This window comes from Schistocerca nitens, chromosome 9, assembly GCF_023898315.1.
Source record: "Schistocerca nitens isolate TAMUIC-IGC-003100 chromosome 9, iqSchNite1.1, whole genome shotgun sequence".
Classification (NCBI taxonomy): domain Eukaryota; kingdom Metazoa; phylum Arthropoda; class Insecta; order Orthoptera; family Acrididae; genus Schistocerca; species Schistocerca nitens.
Window position 1 is genome coordinate 460,747,478 of NC_064622.1, and position 21,693 is coordinate 460,769,170.

A 21,693-nucleotide genomic window follows, 5' to 3' on the forward strand; every position below is an offset into this window, starting at 1 on the left:
GATGCAGGCAGTGTGGCGGTGGCTTATAAAAACCAAACATGGAATACCGCAGGACAAGCAAATGCAGTACTTTAAAGACTTTAAAAAAATCATGTATTCAAAAACCAAAGATGAAGCTACAGATAATTATAACGCAGCTAAAGCAAATATATGTGACGAACACAACAGTTATCAAACATACTTAGATGGGTATTGGGAAAGGCGACACCTATGGGCACTTCCTTATCGAACCCGTATGTTGATACAGGGGCACCACACTAATAACTACAGTGAAGCGTTCATGAGGATTTTGAAAGACTACATTTTTGAGAGAAGAAAAGCGGTCAATGTAGTGCACATGGTCGACATCATACTCACAAGGGTGAATTCTTATTTTGAGATGAAGCTGCTTGATGCTGCTAACAGAGCAAGCCTGAAATCTTTCCACGAGACCATTAGGGTACCTACACCGGAAATTCTGAGTAAGATAATGATGATTCAAGAAGGCTTTCTGTTGGTTCCAAGTGAGAGTATAGAGAATCGCTTCTATGTAGTCAACATGGCTGTGCTTGTTTGTAATTGTCTTGAGGGCAATACGGGCAAGAGATGTAAACACATTGATTGGGCTAGTATTGTTTACCGATCAGAAAAGTATGAAAAAGCTGTAAACAGTGAAGAAATTCGTCGAAAGTATTATTTTATAGCGACGGGTAAGCAGCCCCCCCAAAATTGGCTGGAGCCTCTTCATGGACCCCAAAATACTGCAACATTAAATGATGCTGATGTGGAGCACATTGATACAGAGGAAGAGAGAGATAATGTGCTCCAGATCAGCATAGATAATACAGAAGAGAGACTTGATGCTGATGTGGGGCAAATGGATGCACAAGAAGAAAAACGTGATGTTGAAGAAGAAATACCAGACACAACACATCTCAAAAACATTTCCCACAAAACAAATATAAATCTATTAAACAGAGCAGTAGCTCATCTCACAGAGCTATCTAGTAGGTCACCGGAAGAGATGACGAAGAGCTTTGAGGCTTTCCTCCTCCAAGTTGAAAAGAAGAAAACTCCATCTGCCTGCGCTTCCATGTTGTTGACGCTTGGTGAAGGTACGTGCCGTGCAAATGTACTTCACATATACAGAGAGAGTGTAATTGCTTACTTCTTCAAGTTACCTTTTGTAATTGTTTCAGGCAAAGCGAGACATAATATGAGAAAACGCATTCCGATACAATCAACATCAATTGGAAGAAGAAAGAAGGTAGTGAAAAGAAAAAATGCACACACCCAGAAATTTTGAATATTCTATCAAAGTGTGCTACTCCATACAAAAGCCTTGCATTTCCTATTTAATGGTTGTATCCTATTTTGTCTAAAACATACAAAAATGATTATTAAAAATATTTTCTACTTTTTTAACAAAATTTTCATTGTGTTTGATGGAAATACAGTCTTCCTGTCCTCTTGGTTGCCCTGTTTCCCTTTTAAACAATATTTCAAATTGTTTTAATTTTATTATTAGAGTTACTAATCTCAGACGTAATCCACATACTTCTGGACTCTTTAATAAATTTTCTCAATACAGTGCATTAGTTTTTATAATGTTGGATTATTTCTGGATCATTACTTCTAGCTATAAGATACATTTCCTTTTTCTGTTAACAAGATATTTTTACGCCTTTAGTAAGCCATGGCTTTTTAGATGGTATCTTACAATTATGTCTCACTGTTTTCTTAGGAAAACAGTTTTCAAATTTACTCATAAAAGTACCATGAATTAGATTAAATTTTAAATTAGCATCAGGTTCCCTGTACACCTCATCCCAGTCTGTTGCAAGCTTTCCCTAAAATTTGCAATTGTTAAATCATTAATTGAACACACTATTTTGGAGAACTGTTTTGCCATGCTGTGTAGAGATGTCATATACTGCAACGAGCTGTGCATCATGATCAGGAAGACTGTTCTTAACATGAAAAATTTGTATTTGATTAAATTTATCTTGGTCTATAAAAACATTATCTTTCAGTGTGCTGATTTCTTGAACTACCCAAATAGGAAAATTAATACTTGATGTCAAATTGGAAGAACCTAGCAAAACTTTGAGGTCATTCTTTCAATCAGACTCTTTCAGAAAATCTACATTGAAATTCCCATAAACAAAAGTTTGCTTCCCTCTGTCTGACAGATAGCACAACAAAGAATTCCAAATTTTTCAGAAATGGCTGGAAGTTTTCCAGTGTGACCTACAGACAGCTACAATATTGAAAGTTGTTGTTGTTGTTGTTGTTGTCTTCAGTCCTGAGACTGGTTTGATGCAGCTCTCCATGCTACTCTATCCTGTGCAAGCTTCTTCATCTCCCAGTACCTACTGCAACCTACATCCTTCTGAATCTGCTTAGTGTATTCATCTCTTGGTCTCCCCCTATGATTTTTACCCTCCACGCTGCCCTCCAATACTAAATTGGTGATCCCTTGATGTCTCAGAACATGTCCTACCAACCGATCCCTTCTTCTGGTCAAGTTGTGCCACAAACTCCTCTTCTCCCCAATCCTATTCAGTACCTCCTCATTAGTTATGTGATCCCCCCATCTAATCTTCAGCATTCTTCTGTAGCACCACATTTCGAAAGCTTCTATTCTCTTCTTGTAGAAAGTATTTACCGTCCATGTTTCACTTCCATACATGGCTACACTCCATACAAATACTTTCAGAAATGACTTCCTGACATTTAAATCTATACTCGATGTTAACAAATTCCTCTTCTTCAGAAACGCTTTCCTTGCCATTGCCAGTCTACATTTTATATCCTCTCTACTTCGACCATCATCAGTTATTTTGCTCCCCAAATAGCAAAACTCCTTTACTACTTTAAGTGTCTCATTTCCTAATCTAATACCATCAAATCACCCGACTTAATTCGACTACATTCCATTATCCTCGTTTTGCTTTTGTTGATGTTCATCTTATATCCTCCCTTCAAGACACCATCCATTCCGTTCAACTGCTCTTCCAAGTCCTTTGCTGTCTCTGACAGAATTACAATGTCATCGGCGAACCTCAAAGTTTTTATTTCTTCTCCATGGATTTTAATACCTACTCCGAATTTTTCTTTTGTTTCCTTTACTGCTTGCTCAATATACAGATTGAACAACATCGGGGAGAGGCTACAACCCTGTCTTACTCCCTTCCCAACCACTGCTTCCCTTTCATGTCCCTCGACTCTTATAACTGCCATCTGGTTTCTGTACAAATTGTAAATAGCCTTTCGCTCCCTGTATTTTACCCCTGCCACCTTTAGAATTTGAAAGAGAGTATTCCAGTCAACATTGTCAAAAGCTTTCTCTAAGTCTACAAATGCTAGAAACGTAGGTTTGCCTTTCCTTAATCTTTCTTCTAAGATAAGTCGTAAGGTCAGTATTGCCTCACGTGTTCCAGTATTTCTACGGAATCCAAACTGATCTACCCCGAGGTCGGCTTCTACTAGTTTTTCCATTCGTCTGTAAAGAATTCGTGTTAGTATTTTGCAGCTGTGACTTATTAAACTGATTTTTCGGTAATTCTCACATCTGTCAACACCTGCTTTCTTTGGGATTGGAATTATTATATTCTTCTTGAAGTCTGAGGGTATTTCGCCTGTTTCATACATCTTGCTCACCAGATGGTAGAGTTTTGTCAGGACTGGCTCTCCCAAGGCCGTCAGTAGTTCCAATGGAATGTTGTCTACTCCGGGGGCCTTGTTTCGACTCAGGTCTTTCAGTGCTCTGTCAAACTCTTCACGCAGTATCGTATCTCCCATTTCATCTTCATCTACATCCTCTTCCATTTCCATAATATTGTCCTCAAGTACATCGCCCTTGTATAGACCCTCTATATACTCCTTCCACCTTTCTGCCTTCCCTTCTTTGCTTAGAACTGGGTTTCCATCTGAGCTCTTGATGTTCATACAAGTGGTTCTCTTATCTCGAAAGGTCTCTTTAATTTTCCTGTAAGCAGTATCTATCTTACCCCTAGTGAGATAAGCCTCTACATCCTTACATTTGTCCTCTCTATCCATCCCTGCTTAGCCATTTTGGACTTCCTGTCGATCTCATTTTTGAGACGTTTGTATCTCTTTTTGCCTGCTTCATTTACTGCATTTTTATATTTTCTCCTTTCATCAATTAAATTTAATATTTCTTCTGTTACCCAAGGATTTCTACTAGCCCTCGTCTTTTTACCTACTTGATCCTCTGCTGCCTTCACTACTTCATCCCTCAAAGCTACCCATTCTTCTTCTACTGTATTTCTTTCCCCCATTCCTGTCAATTGTTCCCTTATGCTCTCCCTGAAACTCTGAACAACCTCTGGTTCTTTCAGTTTATCCAGGTCCCATCTCCTTAAATTCCCACCTTTTTGCAGTTTCTTCAGTTTCAATCTGCAGGTCATAACCAATAGATTGTGGTCAGAGTCCACATCTGCCCCTGGAAATGTCTTGCAATTTAAAACCTGGTTCCTAAATCTCTGTCTTACCATTATATAATCTATCTGATACCTTTTAGTATCTCCAGGGTTCTTCCATGTATACAACCTTCTATTATAATTCTTAAACCAAGTGTTAGCTATGATTAAGTTGTGCTCTGTGCAAAATTCTACCAGGCGGCTTCCTCTTTCATTTCTTAGCCCCAGTCCATATTCACCTACTACGTTTCCTTCTCTCCCTTTTCCTACACTTGAATTCCAGTCACCCATGACTATTAAATTTTCGTCTCCCTTCACAATCTGAATAATTTCTTTTATTTCATCATACATTTCTTCAATTTCTTCGTCATCTGCAGAGCTAGTTGGCATATAAACTTGTACTACTGTAGTAGGTGTGGGCTTCGTATCTATATATTGAAAGTACCATTATTTAATTTAAGATGCTTCTATATGTTGCTCTACACAAAAATTTTTTAGTTTCTAAATTTTTTAGACTATGATGAATTTTGAGATACATGGCAACTCCTCCTCTCTCCATAGTATCTCTACTTATGTGTGCAGAAAGTTTATATCCATTTATATTTACTTTTTCCGTATCTGTGACTATGTGCTGCTTAGACAGGCATAGTGCGTCTATTGCACTCTCAATTACTAGATCTTCTAAACAAACAAGAAGCTCATCTACTGTGTTTTTTAATCCCCTTATATTCTGGTGTAATATACTAACATTATTTTTCACTGTTTTTCTGAGAATCTTGTGATACTTTAACATCTCTAGTACCTGCCTGCCTGAACTTCTGATTAAGTTTAATTTCATTTAATATTGTGTCACTGGATCCTTATCTTAACATAAAAAAAGAGGTACTCCCATGAGTTCCAGTGACCCCCCCCCCCCCCTTAATTTACCCTTCCCTTTCCTATTGAGGTGCATGCCATGCCTAGTGAAGCCTCACCTACCAATAGTATCAACAGGAACCAAACCTATGCCTGACAAAGTAAGTGCCCGAAGCAGCTGACCTAACTCCATATTGACCCTCCTGACAGCTGTTCAATTAGGGCCGATCATACCGCAAGAAAGCCAACATTTGTGAAAAACTCTTACTGTTGTGTTTGTGGAATTATGTGACTAGAGATTAATGTAGTATTACATACAGAACAAAAAAAAAAGTTCAGTACTGTTCATATTCACCCTGGTAATGGGGTCAAGATTAACACTCAGATATTTCCATATACTGCCAATTATTTACTTAGTGATGTTCATGTTGACCCCATCATTGAAATCTGGAGAAAAAGTTGAACAGCTGGACATACTTTTTTGTGTTGTTGCTATTTTTCCTTGGGAAATTGATCATAAATAGAAAACTATGAGCTCTATTTGTGACATATTTGATAATAATTGTAATGTGGTTTCAACTTGTAGTATGAGTAATGTGTATTCACTTGAAAAATGCTGTGTTTTTAACAGAAAAAGAATATGTATATGTCTTCGTTTTACTATACAAGCAAAACATTTTTATAACAAAAATAATGAAAATTTTGCATTTTTGTAAAATTAAATGAAGGCATAAGATGAATTTGTCTTATCACGTGTGTTACCCATTCATACAAACTGTTAGGTACTATGTTAAAAAAACTAGGAAATTTTGAATCCATTATTAAGCAGTCAAAGGAGATAGAAAACACAAGATGTAGTCTCCTGTCTACAGTGGGTTGGGTAGTTTCCTTCTGATGTCTTGGTTTGAAGCAAGTGCAATACCTTCATTGTCAGGCCAAGAAAATTTTGCTACCTTCTTCTCGTTTCATAAATTTAACAAGGTACTCGTTTTTTGGAGCCCGATTCTTTTGCATTTACATGTAAGCTAATCCTTTTGGTATGTTGTATTTGACATGTGCAGCATTTAAGTAAATTTTCTTTTCTCTTATCTGATCCACTGCTTGATTAATAGTTTCTGGTAAGTAATCTTTTTCAAGTTTAATCGTTCTTACCAGGAGTGCACAAGTTTCTGTTCTGCAGAAATGTCTTTGTGATACTGAGGAAGTTTGTACCTCTAAAATTATTATTAACAAGATCAAATGTTTTAGATAAGTTTATAAGACTCTAGCAGGGAACTGGCCTTGATCTAGGTCTTCAGAGATTATATTAATCAGTTCAAATGCAGGTGACAATGTAGATTTTCCCCGTCGCTTACAAACTGCCTGCAATTTATGGCACAGTTTTTATCAAAAAATGCAGTTAACCAAACAAATATTAGGCATTCTAGGATCTGGAACAAAATGGGCAATAGCCTAACTGGTCTGAAATTATCTTGGCACTTGGGATCACCTTTTCTGAAGGGTAATACTCTAAGAATTTTCATTATATCTGGGGACAGTCCCATTTTCCACACATGAATTTATTAGGTAATAGTGGGGTTTGCTTCATGGCATACAGTTGGAGCTAGTAAATAATATTACTTCAATTATTATATTTTTGTGGCATCTTCAAATAGTGGAACAGTCCATAGAAAAAGTTCCTATTCTCCTACTTTGATAAGACTCTGATCACACAGATAATAGAGGTCATGATGTAATCCTGATAAAAGGGCTTAACAACATGAAAGCTGTACTGGGTTCAAGTTTTGTTTGACTTTGTGAGGAAGACAGTGTATGTTCACTTTACATTTACCAATTAGTTAGCCTATATTAATCACTTGTACAGAGCTGCAGTCATAATCTTACAACTCTACATGTACACTACCCTAATTCTCTTAAACTTTAGAATGGATTATCTATTAACCAGCTATCCAACTTATTTGTAAAATTATTGAGAGATGTATTCAGTGCAGAAGATGGTAATTTGTTAAATGATAAAGTTCTTCTGAATGCCAAAGTGTTGTATTCAGTCTGTGCGTATTTGGCATGTCTGCCTTGCCTTGTTTCACACAAATTCACAGTGCCAGAACAGTTGTTGTTCCATGTAAATAAAGTTCAGCCTGAGAGTGCAATGTAAGTATGAAGAAAAAATCTAGGCCCAACTAGGGGTCAAAAACTAGATCTATTTCATAGGATGACGAACAATAGGACAACCACCACAAATAGTAAAATACAGCCAACCACAGTTAATGATGTATCAATCCTAAGACTTTGACCTGGTCACCCCTAGCTGCATCTTGCAAAACTTGGGAAATTTTGAATCAGAGGTGCTGCTGACAGCTGCATCTATACGTATATAAATGAAAAGGGACAATATGTGGATATCCGAAATCCCAAGGAATTTGCCTACAGCAGGTCAGATACAAATATTTTAACAACAAACAGAGAACACGTACTTTAAGGCACAGTCGATGAAACTACCAGTCACATAAAATCTTAGTTTGAGGCAAAGAGACCAGTAATAAACACTCGGAAAACTGTAAGCATGAACTCATTACCTTTTTAACACCAGTAGAAGCATTAATGATCATACACTGAATGAAGCCAAGTATGTAAAATGCCTTGGGGTGAAGCTCAATAAGATGTTATAAAAAGTGTCAACAGACAGATAAACTAATACAGACATTGAGTTCAGGATGTTATGCCCTTAGAAGGACCTCCCATTGTGTAGACCCAAAGACAAGGTAACTGGATGTTTTCACGCCCTATTGTTATGGGGAATTATCTTCTGGGGCAGAGCACCTAAAGTTAATAAAGTGTTTGTTCAGCAGAAATGAGGAGTAACAATATGATGTAAAGTAAATAATCACACATCATACAGAATACTTTTTAATGATCTTTAAAATATTACTATCACTTCACAATATATTTACTCCTTAATGGTTTCTCTTGCCGATAACAAACCAGATTCAACTGAACTGTGATATACACAGGCACAACCCTAGCACAAAAATAATTTTCATATAGATGTTCCTTCCTTGTCCAGGGGTTCTGAATGGAGTTACGTATTCTGGTGGTAATATATTCAAGAAGCTGCCACCTAACATGAAACAAGGTATTGGGAATCCAAACCAATTCATAAGGAAAGTATAAGTAATTAGCCACTCTGTCTACAAATTATTCGAATTTCTGGATGCGAGGATTTAAAATGTCTGCCAGCTATGTGGCAAGTTGTAGAATTTCTTATAAAGTTGCAAAACAAGTAATAATGTACTGGTGCCATAAATAGAACTTAGTATTTGTAGATCACAAATATTTCTTTGAAAAAATGCAATTATAATCAAATCAATGTTAAGGTACTAATAGCAGATAGACAGTGGGTATATAAAAAAAACTAAGGAGGCAGCACCTGTTTTTAAAGTAGCAGCTTTTTTATTAATTTATGTGATTAAACTTAGATGGCATATTTATGAATAGCTTCAAGCAATGTTGTGATAGTTTACTGTCAGTACGGTTTACAGATTAAGTTTCTCTGATGTCTGATGTTAATGCATATCTTCACACATTCCACATCCCTGAAGAGTGTCGTCCTTGATAGAAAGTACGTAACACAAAGAAAGAATGAGTGAGCTATACCCACTTTTGAGCTAGGTGAGCAGTATATATCCAGCACAGGTTTTTTTTTCCCTAGGAGCTGTATTTGAAAGGCTGCTGCTTTAGTAAGAAGTTGTAGACAGTTAAGTATGTGATATGCTGTACAGCCAGTCACTTCACTTCACTATTAACATATACATGATCACACCACCATGTATTCCACTTCTACAATAATGTGCCATTTTTATCTCTTTTTAGATTATACACCATTTTTTATTTTCAAAATACATTCTATTATATCTTGTACACACCAACCTTGCAGTATTCTGGCTAGCATTTCAACATACAATTTTCTCCTGATAATGAATCAAGGGCCCCAAAAAGTTGTCTTCACTAGGATATGTTACTCAACAAGTTTGTAAAGTAGATTAATCCTGTAAGGTTGTAAAACAGAGCAAAGTGAGAGAGCTGCAGCGAGTTTAAGCAACGATGTCCAACCCTGCAGCAAATGCAACTATGGGTTGCACATGTATTCAGAAAAACTGTGGCTCTAACTCCAAAAGGTGGCAAAATGTTCACAATAGCACTCTGGTTACTTAGTCAAGTTACAGTAGAATGTTTGCGTGATGTGACAGAGTATCACTACCACCTTCTTTCCACAGGTAATATAGGGGTGAATATTGAAGCTGTGACAATTTTACCAAATTGTCATGATCAAAATAAAAAAAAAAACACCACAGTGGAATAGTATCAATTAGCATCGCGCTACTGTTAGCACTTTCAGAATTTTTTTTCTAAATGTATAGTGCTTTGACACAGTAATGTTGCATTGTTGATCCCTCCAAACCTATATCTGAAGCTACACAATTTTGTGAATGATTTTTAAGAACTTTGTGTGTCAGTAAATATTTCCAGGAGTGAGTCTATTGGCAAATTCAAATAATCTGTGTTGAAACATTAAATCAGATTAGATGTGGTGTACCCCAGACCGACAAAGTTTGTTTTCCCTGTTGACATATTTCAATTCCCAGTGTCAGTTAATGTCTATATTTGCTTTGTGTCTTAATTCAGATATTCCTTTAACTTGACTCTTACTGGAATATCAGAGAATGCAATATTACGATTTAAAATTAAAAAAAAAAAACCTCTGTTTCCAATTCAACAGATAGATGAGTGTAAGATTAGGTATATAAATATAGGGAAACTGTACAAATAAAAAATTGCTGAGTGACTATCTTTATCACTCTGAAAGTGACTGCAAAGCAGCTTAGAATCCCACAGAAAAGTTATGGGGAATTTGTTCAGGTGCTCAGTGTGGTGAAATATCAAATCCACTTACAGATTACCACCCATGCAGATCTGTAGAAACCAAAAACACAATGACAGCATCTAATTTGCAAATAGAGTTGTTTTATATAGACTAAAGGAAAATTTAGATGTATAACATGACATGTTATGTGCAAGTGCATGTTCACAGTAGACCTACTGCAAACAGATGTTATTTGCCTTCTTCACGATTTTACCTGGGCTTTAATAACAAATTAAAATTGTCAAAGTCTACAATTTTTGAACATGTTGCTTACAAGGCATTTTCAATGTCTTTAGATAAATGTAAGAACAAGTTTCCGAAACTAATAACACACACATATTTTGGATATGCAATAGATACATAAGGTAATTCATAATAATTGCAACAGAGTTTGTCATGGCAGCAAATATATGTGGTTATGGTACAAAGCTATAAAAACATTCGGCAGTTTGTTGAGCACGTCTGTATGGAAAATATTGACAGTTCAATAATTATTGTATCCTATTTGAGCAGCAAATGGACAAAATGTTGGAAACTCATTCTTCAGCCGACTGTAAAACTCTGAAAAGTCATATCCCATATATTGCCAAACTATGCATTAAATGTTATATCAGCCTAAGACACGGATATATTCTGAACATAATGCTGATGTATGCGGAATAAAATCTCACAAGAACACCAGCAGACAGCAACTTTAATAAAGAAACGAACAATGAACTGTTTGCGTCTGCTAAATGTTTATGTACAAAGAATAGCCGTTACAGCACGTTAAAGTGAAATTTCAAGAACTTAAGCATTTTTAATTGCTGTACACGAAATTAAAGCCGACTCCTTCGGCAATTTTGTCACAGACATTTTATTTTGAGCAATAAAAACATCGCAGTAGAAACTCATGTTCGCTACACACGAAGTTAATAAGAAAAATATTTATTTTGAGAAACAAAACGAAAAAAGAGTGCAAACTTTTGTTAAGTCAATTAATCTTCTAGGCTCTTTTTGGGCTGTACGTTTTTAAACAACTCTTAGTAAAAACCTGAAAAGAAGTTCATTTTGCTGGTTTCGCTTACACACACAAAGCAGGCGGGAAAGGCGCTGGCAGTCACGCCCCGCCTCCTGCCCGTGTGGAGGTGGAATCACGTGACCAGCCTGTGGCCTTTGTGGAGGAGAGTGCAAATTCCGTGTGAAACTTGAATCTTGCCAACAAACAGGCGGCGTACATGCAAATTTAAAACTTCGGTCCTCGGACTGAAGCAGGAAAGATAACAAACACACTGAACACTAGTGCCACCAAAGATGACCAAAGTCAGAGCTATCGATAGTGAGACTATAGGCCCGTCTACACGTTACGATCTGTCTGCGCAAATGTCTGCGCACATCACATCTGCGCAGACAGATCGTTGCGTGTGGACAGAAGATTTGCACCAACCTGAGGTGTGTGCAAACCTGGAAGTTGGAGTTGGAGGTTTGAGCGAAACCTCTCAAATCTGTGGGTTCAAACCACATCTGCGCAGACAAGTTGGAGCGTGTGGACAGGAGATCGCCGCAAATCTGGCGCGAAACAGCTGTTTGCTCAGTCTAGTGTTTGTATTTGTGCACACCGGGCATTAAATTGGCTGATACTCGTCAGTGTTCTCGAGAGTTTGTAAGTGAATTCATTGAAATATGTAGAAACCACCCATGTTTGTGGAAGATTAAAAGTAAAGAATATAGCGACCGAGACAAAAAGACTGCAGCATACAATGCTCTAATTGAGTTATCCAAAGTTCAGAAATCTAGATCTGGTGTAGGAGTAGATCAAGTATACCAGCCAACGTTATGGTATTTTGATCTGCTTGGCTTTCTTAGTGATCAAGAAACACCAAGACCAAGCAGGAGTACAATTGAAGATGAAATTGGAGTGTCAATGTTACCGCCAGCCGTTCATGAGCAGAAATTGCCCTTCCCATACAAGTATTTTTTCTCATAATATGAAGGGTTACAAGCTTTAAGAGATAATTATTAGTTTCGACATCCATCCGCAAATAATTTCGCCAGTCGTTAGGTTCGTCCTGCAACTCTCTCAGTAAATTTACGTGAGAAAACTGCTTTCGCTTTAGCAGCCACTGTCTACACCATTTTGCCCGCTTTCTCTGTTTCCTGCGGTTGGTCTGAATGTTTTTTGCAACACAAGTTGCGAACACAGACCACAACAGAACTTCCTCCATTTCTATATTTCAAAATAACTGAATTAAATGTTTGACGTTTACGGGGAGCGTAGTCGCTTGCCACTGATATTTCTTTTCTACACCGACAGATGGCGGGCGAGTAGTAGATTGGGGTTTGTGTCGTGTGAACACACCACATTTGCAGCGATCTTTTGCATGTACAGACATCTGCACCGATGTCTGCGCAGACAGATCGTTGCGTGTGGACCGGGCTTATGAATTCGCACAGGTGAGGTAGCATTGACTCTGTCCCTCTATTTTTTGACAAGGGAGAGAGCCGGATTCCAAACAGAGTTTAAACAGAAACCTCCATCCCTGTTAACGAGGTTGCTCGCTGATTTAATCTCAACTGCCTCCATAATAACACTGTTCCAGTAGCTGGACGTGCATGCCAATATCTCGGTGTTATTATATAACATGGGGTGACCAGTATCCAAGCAATGTTCGGCAATAGCAGATCTACTTGGCTGTTGTACTTGTGTGTGCCGTTTATGCTCAGTACATCGGTCCTCCACGCTCTTGATAGTTTGACCAATATATGCCATGCCGCAGCTACAAGAAATACGATATAGCCTACACCCGCCTTACGCAGGCCAAGATCATCCTTAACGGAACTCAAAAGTGCTGTAATTTTAGATGGAGGTCGGAAAACACATTTCACATCGTATTTCCGTAAAATACGACCGATCTTGTTGGACGTGTTTCCTACGTAAGGCAAAAAGGCAGTAGATTTAGGTGTTGACTCAGAATTATCATCAATCACCCGATGTACAGTTGGCCGATAGCGCAACGCACGTTTAATCTGTCCATCACTATAACCATTTTGACGAAATGTAACTTCAAGATTGGACAGTTTAGCTGGCAAAGTCTCAGCGTCAGAAATGACATGTGCCCTGTGTATAAAGGTACGAAGTACCCCTTCACGCTGAGCCGGATGGAGACAACTATTAGCCTGTAAGTACAAGTCGGGGTGAGTACGTTTCCTGTAGACTGCATGTCCCAATGATCCATCATCCTTCCTCCTAACCAACATGTCAAGAAAGGGAAGGCAACTATTCTCTTCCACCTCCATCATAAAACGAATGTTTGGGTGGATCGAGTTCAGATGTTCTAGAAAGATATTCAAATTCTCCCTACCACGAGGCCAAACAACGAAGGTATCATCAACGTATCTAAAGAAACAGCCGGGTTTCAAAGGCGGCGACTCCAATGCACGCTCCCCGGAGTCTTCCATAAACAAATTTGCGATCACAGGAGACAACGGACTACTCATCGCAAATCCATCTGTCTGCTCGTAATACTGTCCATTAAATAAAAAGTAAGTGGATGACAACACATGCCGAAAGAGATTAGTTAATTCAGCACCAAACCTGGCCTCAATTAACCGCAACGAATCAGACAGAGGAACACGAGTGAAGAGAGAGACCACATCGAAACTCACTAAAATATCAGAGTCATTCAACCGCAGTCCCCCCAAACGACGTAAAAAATCAGCGGAGTTCCTGATATGATGTTCACATCGACCTACTTGTGGACTCAACAGAGAAGCAAGATGCTTGGCTACACGATATGTCGGAGCGCCGATATTAGCCTACTCACTATAGGACGGAAAGGAACCCCTTCCTTGTGAACCTTCGGAAGGCCATAGAACCTAGGGGGAACAGCACTATAGGTGTTAAGACTCTTGATAGTGTCCTGCGACAAATGGCTTTTCTTCAGCAGGCTGTTTGTCTTTCTCTCAACACTTTTTGTGGGGTCAGCATCGATTCTGCGATACGCTGAATCAGATAGTAAACGTTGCATCTTTTGTACGTAATCATGTTTATTTAAAACAACGGTGGCATTGCCCTTGTCCGCAGGTAAAATAACAATGTCAGGATCAACTTTGAGAGAGCGTAAAGCAGCCCTCTCTGCTGCTGTTACATTACTCTTGGGTGGACGAGCCGTAGTGAAAACACGGCATGCCTCCCTCCTAACCTCCTCTGGAAAGTCAGGAGGTAGTTTACAAACACACTGTTCAATTGAACTAATAAAATCAATTACCGGCAAACTCTGCGGAGTGGGTACAAAATTTAAACCCTTCCCTAGCGCGGATAAGGTTGCGTCGTCAAAAGATTTCTCTGTGAGATTTATCACAGAACGTCGAGATATAACATCCGACTCCGCACGATGAAAACGTTCAAACTTTGCCAAATTCTGGGCAGTGACGGAGTTGTATTCACAGTCAGCTTGAGTCCATGGACTTCCGTTGGGAGGGATGGTTTTGAAGGAAAACATCGTGGCTTGTGTTTTATCTGAATTAATTGTTATTTTCCATCGGAGGTCCCAACAGTATATTTCTTCCAAGTGTTCTTCCAGTTTCCTAGCGATGTAGGTGAGGTTCAAATTGCTCCTATATATGGCAGTGTCGTCTGCGAAGAGGGCTAGTTGCCCTCCCGTCTTGTGTGGGATATCATTCATACACTACTGGCCATAAAAATTGCTGCACCAACAAGAAATGCAGATGATAAACGGGTATTCATTGGACAAATATATTCTACTACCACTGACATGTGATTACATTTTCACGCAATTTGGGTGCATAGATCCTGAGAAATCAGTACCCAGAACAACCACCTCTGGCCATAAAACGGCCTTGATACGCCTGGGCATTGAGTAAAACAGAGCTTGGATGGAGTGTACAGGTACAGCTGCCCATGCAGTTTCAACACAATACCACAGTTCATCAAGAGTAGTGACTGGCGTATTGTGACGTTTTCAATTGGTGAGAGATCTGGAGAATGTGCTGGCGAGGGCAGCAGTCGAACATTTTCTGTATCCAGAAAGGCCCGTATAGAACCTGCAACATGCGTCGTGCATAATCCTGCTGTCATGTAGGGTTTCGCAGGGATCGAATGAAGGGTAGAGCCACGGGTCATAAAACATCTGAAATGTAACGTCCACTGTTCAAAGTGCCGTCAATGCGAACAAGAGGTGACCGAGACGTGTAACCAAGGCACCCCATACCATCACGCCGGTGATACGCCAATGTGGGGATGACGAATACACACTTCCAATGTGCGTTGACTGCGATGTCGCCAAACACAGATGCGACTATCATAATGCTGTAAACAGAATTGGATTCGTCTGAAAAAATGACGTTTTGCCATTCGTGCACCCAGGTTCGTCGTTGAGTACACCATCGCAGGTGCTCCTGTCTGTGATGCAGCATCAAGGGTAACCGCAGCCATGGTCTCTGAGCTGATAGTCCATGCTGCTGCAAACGTCGTCGGACTGTTCGTGCAGATGGTTGTTGTCTTGCAAACGACCCCATCTGTTGACTCAGGGATCGAGACGTAGGTGTACGATTCGTTACAGCTATGTGGATAAGATGCCTGTCATCTCGACTGCTAGTGATACGAGGCCATTGGGATCCAGCACGGCGTTCTGTATTACCCTCCTGAACCCACCGATTCCATATTCCGCTAATAGTCATTGGATCTCGACCAACGCGAGCAGCAGTGTCGCGATACGATAAACCGCAAATCGCGATAGGCTACAATCCGACCTTTATCAAAATTGGAAACGTGATGGTACGCATTTCTCCTCCTTACACGAGGCATCACAACAACGTTTCACCAAGCATCGCCGGTCAACTGCTGTTTGTGTATGTGAAATCGGTTGGAAACTTTTCTCATGTCAGCACATTGTAGGTGTCGCCACCGGCTCCAACTTTGTGTGAATGCTCTGAAAAGCTAATCATTTGCATATCACAGCATCTTCTTCCTGTCGGTTAAATTTCGCGCCTGTAGCACGTCATCTTCGTGGTGTAGCAATTTTAATGGCCAGTAGTGTATATATGGAATATAGGGTGGGACCCGTGATGGAGCCTTGCGGGACCCCTGCAGATATCTCCCTGAGTTCACCGTAGCAGTTTTGTAGTGCTACTAAGAACTGCCTGTTGCATAAGAAGGAGTGCATGATTTTGGCAATGTGCAGAGGACAATGGTAATTTAGGAGTTTATTAAGGAGGCCCTGGTGCCACATCTTGTCAAACACCTTTTGAATATCCAAGAATACGGCACCAGTGCTATGTCGGATTTTTCGGGCGTTGCAGACATGTTCAGCCAGACTCATCGTTTGATGGATGGTGCTGTGCTGTTCATGGAAACCTAACTGCTGCGGGATTATGATGTTACGCTCGGAAAGGAAAAGCTTGAGGTGTGAAAGGATTGTACCATCCAGAATCTTCCCAGCACAGCTGAGAAGGGAGATATGGCGATAATTCTGCGGGAATAACAAGTCTGTTCCAAGTTTTCGTAGCGTGATCACTATTTCTTTTTTCCATTGTTTAGGGAAATAGAGCATTCTCAGGCAAACATTAAAGATATTCGTCAGAAGTTCCAATGAATTTGGTGGCAGGTGTTTGAGGTGCAGAAGGGATATTCTCTCGGGGCCAGGAGATTAAATAGACAGGCACTGCAGAGGCGACTTTAAAATTTAATCACCTATACTCTAGGCGAATGATCGTATCCCACAGGCTATACTAAGTCGCAAAAGACGCTCCCTCTGGTCTTGATTAGTTGTTTGAAACACTGTTTTCTAACACACTTTTGTACAATTCCAAACATTTCGTTTTTCTGCCACGACTTCGAGGCCTGTGCCAGGTTCTAAACTGACATCAAGAAGTTCTGATCCACGGCCCTTCGCAGGAAATTAGATGTCGCACAGTTTAAATCATGCTTTTATGGTGGACAGCATAACACACCACACATTGGCTGATTTTAAATAAAAGACAGTTACAACATAAGCAAAGTGGAAGAGTTTTAAGGCGTTGGCGTAGGTCTCCAGTCCGAAAGTGAATGACAAGCTCTACATTTAGACTCGTCTCCCACACTGATGGAATAGCTGATGGCTCTACGTCCCCTCACAACTGATTCCTCATGTTGCACTCATGTACGCAATCAGTGTTTCAGTGTTATCCACCCCAGAAGGTGCTGTCCATCCACCAAAACTCTTCCCCCACTCAAACAAACGATATCAGTCAATCAGTATGTGGTAACCAACAGCGTGCCAGTGCACGGCTGGGACGGAAAAGACACCATTGATGTACTCTAATAATAAGCATCACAGTTGATAGCACGAACAATTTTAGCAATTTTACAGTAACTTCAACACCGGCCAATGGTGTGACAGCATGTTTCCCCAATTTCAGTATCATAGCTAAACCACCCCTTCTCCACTTTGCGAGTACCATTGCGAACATGGATAGATGACTGTGCAGTACTTCCATTCAGTGTTAATTCTCGAACACATAAATTATGAAAGTATACCAGACAGCGCTCCACATATTTCTATCACCTCGAGCATAGTGCTTAATTTACGATCTATCGCTCCACATATGGGAGTCACAGAGCATTCTCGCTGTCTTAAGGTAAAATTAGAGAGTGAAAGACCCTCCTCACACTGCCATTGACCAACCTGCCATGCAGCACCATTACAAAATTAATCTGCAACCGACCAGAAAAAGACCAGTACACTCCACGCCTCATGAATGAATGGAGCTTTCTGAGTCCTCACCCATCTCGAGATGCGCCCATGTCGAGGAAATTAGCACTCCTTATCGATGTATAGTAACAGATTTCAAAGTGCTGTGATGTAACAGAAGATAGTTAAGAACAGGAAATAAATGATTTTTATGACAATGGAGCTCCAGACGGATGGAGTTCGACACATTTTTACGTAAGTCAACCAAGTTTTCAACTCGATTGTTCTAGAGTCTAGGGTCAGTACCTGGAAGGTATTCGTAACAGATAACATAAATACATGCACCCCTAAGGCTACAACGTTCTGCACTTAAAACAGGCTATAATGTTAGATCGCCTGCTTTTCTGACCTATCAGTCGTATGGAATGTAGCGCTGTTAATATTCCAATGTGAGAAACATATTTCAAGCGCATGACATACATCCTCCTTCCTGGATTCTCTACGATAAACTATGTTATCGAACCGTAAAACGAAAAAACTACTTCCGTAAAACATTTGCTCTGCATAATACGAGCACAATATAACTTCCTGGAGACATATAGTGTCCACTGTTCACATCCAATCACGGTTTAGAAATTATATGAAGCCTGCATCAGGCCTATATAAAATGATCGTTAGTAGCGGGGGAAACCTCCTACAAGGAAACAGATAAATGTATAGCAGCAGCGCCCGACATGTGAAAATTACAAGTCATTCCATCACTAATTCTGTAAACAGCACATCTGTCGGGCAAATGTGTACACAGGGATTGCAGTGCCTCACAAGCTCCTATCGCTGACTTAGTTATGATGCTTAAGTCTCGATTTTACACCCAAGATGTGACAGGGGGGCTGGAGTACATCGCATAAATCAAAGTTCTTTTAAAGGAATGTGTCAAGTTTCATCACACATGAGATGGAAGTCCTCTGATGACCGACGGGTTTACCATTAACGATCGCAAGTTGACAGTGATTTAAACCACATGCAGAACACGTGGCTGTATACGAGTAGAACGCAGGTTATGTCACGCGACTGATGCATCCGGACAGAACACTGAAAAAATTGACCTGCAGTAACTTCTCTTTCCCTAGAATGCATCAGTCAACCATTAAATCGTACCTCGTTACAGCTCCCTCTCAATCGATCACCACATCCACTTGCTGTTAGCCTTTAAGGCAGATGCAAGTAAGGTTAGAGGTGGAAGGTTCTCTGTCCTCCTGAAAAGCATCAAATAAAGTGGTTAACTCTCGTGTATCACTGGTGCCCCAATACACATACAGTATGATGCTGCCTCGACAGAAAAAAATTGACTGCTGCCCTGATTCCCTTCGTTTCGATGTCGACGTTTTCTCGGATTCCTCTTGTTGCCGCATACTTGTTCCCATGTACAAATTGTTCTGCGCGAACCAGAAGATACGCAAGTATTTCCTCAATTTCCCCACGTTTCGGTGTATATTTGGTCAATTTATACTTATTCACTCGTCATTTTTTCGCAATTCTATCGATTTTATGTCAGATCTATCCATGCAATCAGGACATAACCTCTCGTTCTGTGTTCTAAAATTGCCTATAAATGTAGGACAGCTACCAACACGTAGCCCAAATGCACTAATCGGAATGTGTAATATAGCACTGTACTCAACTGGACTTTCGTGATCAAGTAGAAATTTGAGAAGATTGTGTATGGATGTGCGTTTGCGCTGGACCATTATTCCCTACTATGTAAATTGCTCGGTTGACTGCTTCTGCACATTCCGCGCCGTTATTTCGTTGAAAGAAGATAGATTGTGGAGTGTGTATTCAGCATGTGGAAGACACGTTTGCTGGCTCTCTAGATATGAGAAACACCTTAGTTGACCTTGTAAATTATATGGATGATTTCGAATCTGTTACATCACCGAGATCGGAATTCTCTGGTGAAAATATCATTTTTCGTCTGTTTGTTTGTAGTTACTCAGCAATCTAGAGCACGCTGCACCTAGCTAAAATTTCGCATTTGTATAGAAATAATTCCCAGTCTATACCTTCGGTATTATGTTGCGTGAGTGATCAGAAGGATGCTGCCTAATGCTTGATATCGAGAAGTACTGCGAAAATGGTGTAATATTACGGCGAACCGTGCGAAAATACGTGTGTTCTTGTACTCTGTCTGGAGTGTACAAAGCGGGCAAACAAGGAAGCAGGTTTGGAGCAGAAACATTAACGTGTTTGTGCCGAGGGGAAACGATTCCAAATTTGTAGAACACTTCTGAGAGCGACTTCGGTCGCCGAGGGTGCTCTAATCGCGCGTTGGGGGTGGATCACTTGTGATCGTCGGCTGTGGGAAACATCTAGTGCTGTGAGGAGTGTATATACGGTACTGTACGTCTTCACGGTATATGTGCAAATGATGTAAGAGGGATGATTTTCTTAGCTGCAGGATACGAATTGTATGTGTACTTCATCGGCACGGTATGCAGTGATATATTGCTGGGTTGGAGATCGGTTTCATGCACTAATATTCAGGTTACTGTCCTCGGTGGGAGAGCACTGTAATTGAGTAGGAGTCTTTCCGTATTTGACTATATGTATGTTTGTTTGTAAGATTTAGTTGCCAGTGCAATATAGCGACCAGTGTAAAATAGTGTTTTGCCATTGAAAGTCACATCTGCAGAAAGAAAGAAAATGTAGACGTTGCTCCCACACCAGCAGCATCAGTAATTCGATAAGAGCCAATGGTAGTGCACGATTCATCCTTTGTGATGGGATATAAGAGTCTCTAAATAGTGGCTAGAACGTTTGTGTATGTTGAAAGCATGAAGAGTAATGCGTGATGGATGAGTGTCTCATTAGAACCTCAAGGAAGAACGAATTCGCTTTTTCCTTGTTTATAGTGATGATGATTACAGCATTATGTCCACAGGTGCGGTATTCATTATCACACATAGCACCTGACGCCTGTTCATCATAAGCCTTGTGTGAGTTATGTTGCAGCATGACTATAGAAGATGAGTGTGTGTCCAATATGACGGATGTATGGATTCAGCACATAGATAACCGTGAGGGTTTGAGAGAAATTTTTTACGTGGAAAATTATTGGCGCTATAGATATGAATATTCATTCCCAAACCACAACCGTCAAGAGCAGGAATTACGTGTACATCAACTGGTGTCAGACTGTTGTAGCAATCGTGATAATATTTAATTGTAGTTAGACTGGTAAATATATTCCTGGCTTCCGATATTCCTGTGAGTCTAGTATGTATGTATTTGATGATCAGTAGCCAACTTTTGTGGGCTTAATTGTCAATGCCGTTTAACGATCTGTGGGAAATAATTTTATTGCTGAAAGTCTCCTCTGCAGAAAACAATGGTGAATGGTGCTCCCACTGGACCTGTACTGCAGTTATAGTGTGATCGCGCCAGCAACATTAAAGAAACACACTAGCATGCTGTCCAGACTCGGAGTGAGCACGCTCTGAAAAAATAGGTCTTCACTCTCGTCCGGTCAAGTCAGCAACTGTGCCCACGTGAAGACGTATTTTGAGATTAATTTCTCAGGTATGGAGTATGAATGGGATTATCACTGGCTCATGATTGCGGGCAGCTGTGCGTGACTTGGCAGCTGACGGTCGCATCACTTTGCTGGTAGCCTCCAGTGCAGTGCAGTGGACAGGGGGCTGTGAGCGGTGCTTGCGCTTTGGATTACTTTGTGAGCAGGTCTGCAGACCATGCTATGTGTTATTTGGACAGTTTACGAGTTGATTTCATGTCCACACATCAGTGTACTGAATTATTTAGGAGT

General features: G+C 40.1%; 1 protein-coding gene across 1 annotated transcript; it reads left to right on the plus strand.

The window, feature by feature from the left end:
- Positions 1-31: 31 nt before the first annotated feature.
- LOC126203197 (uncharacterized) lies at positions 32-1,367 on the plus strand. Its single transcript, XM_049937441.1, has 2 exons — positions 32-1,094; positions 1,179-1,367. The coding sequence occupies exons 1-2, from the start codon at positions 62-64 to the stop codon at positions 1,283-1,285; spliced, it is 1,140 nt and encodes a 379-aa protein (XP_049793398.1). The 5' UTR covers positions 32-61; the 3' UTR covers positions 1,286-1,367.
- The last annotated feature ends 20,326 nt before the right edge of the window (positions 1,368-21,693 follow it).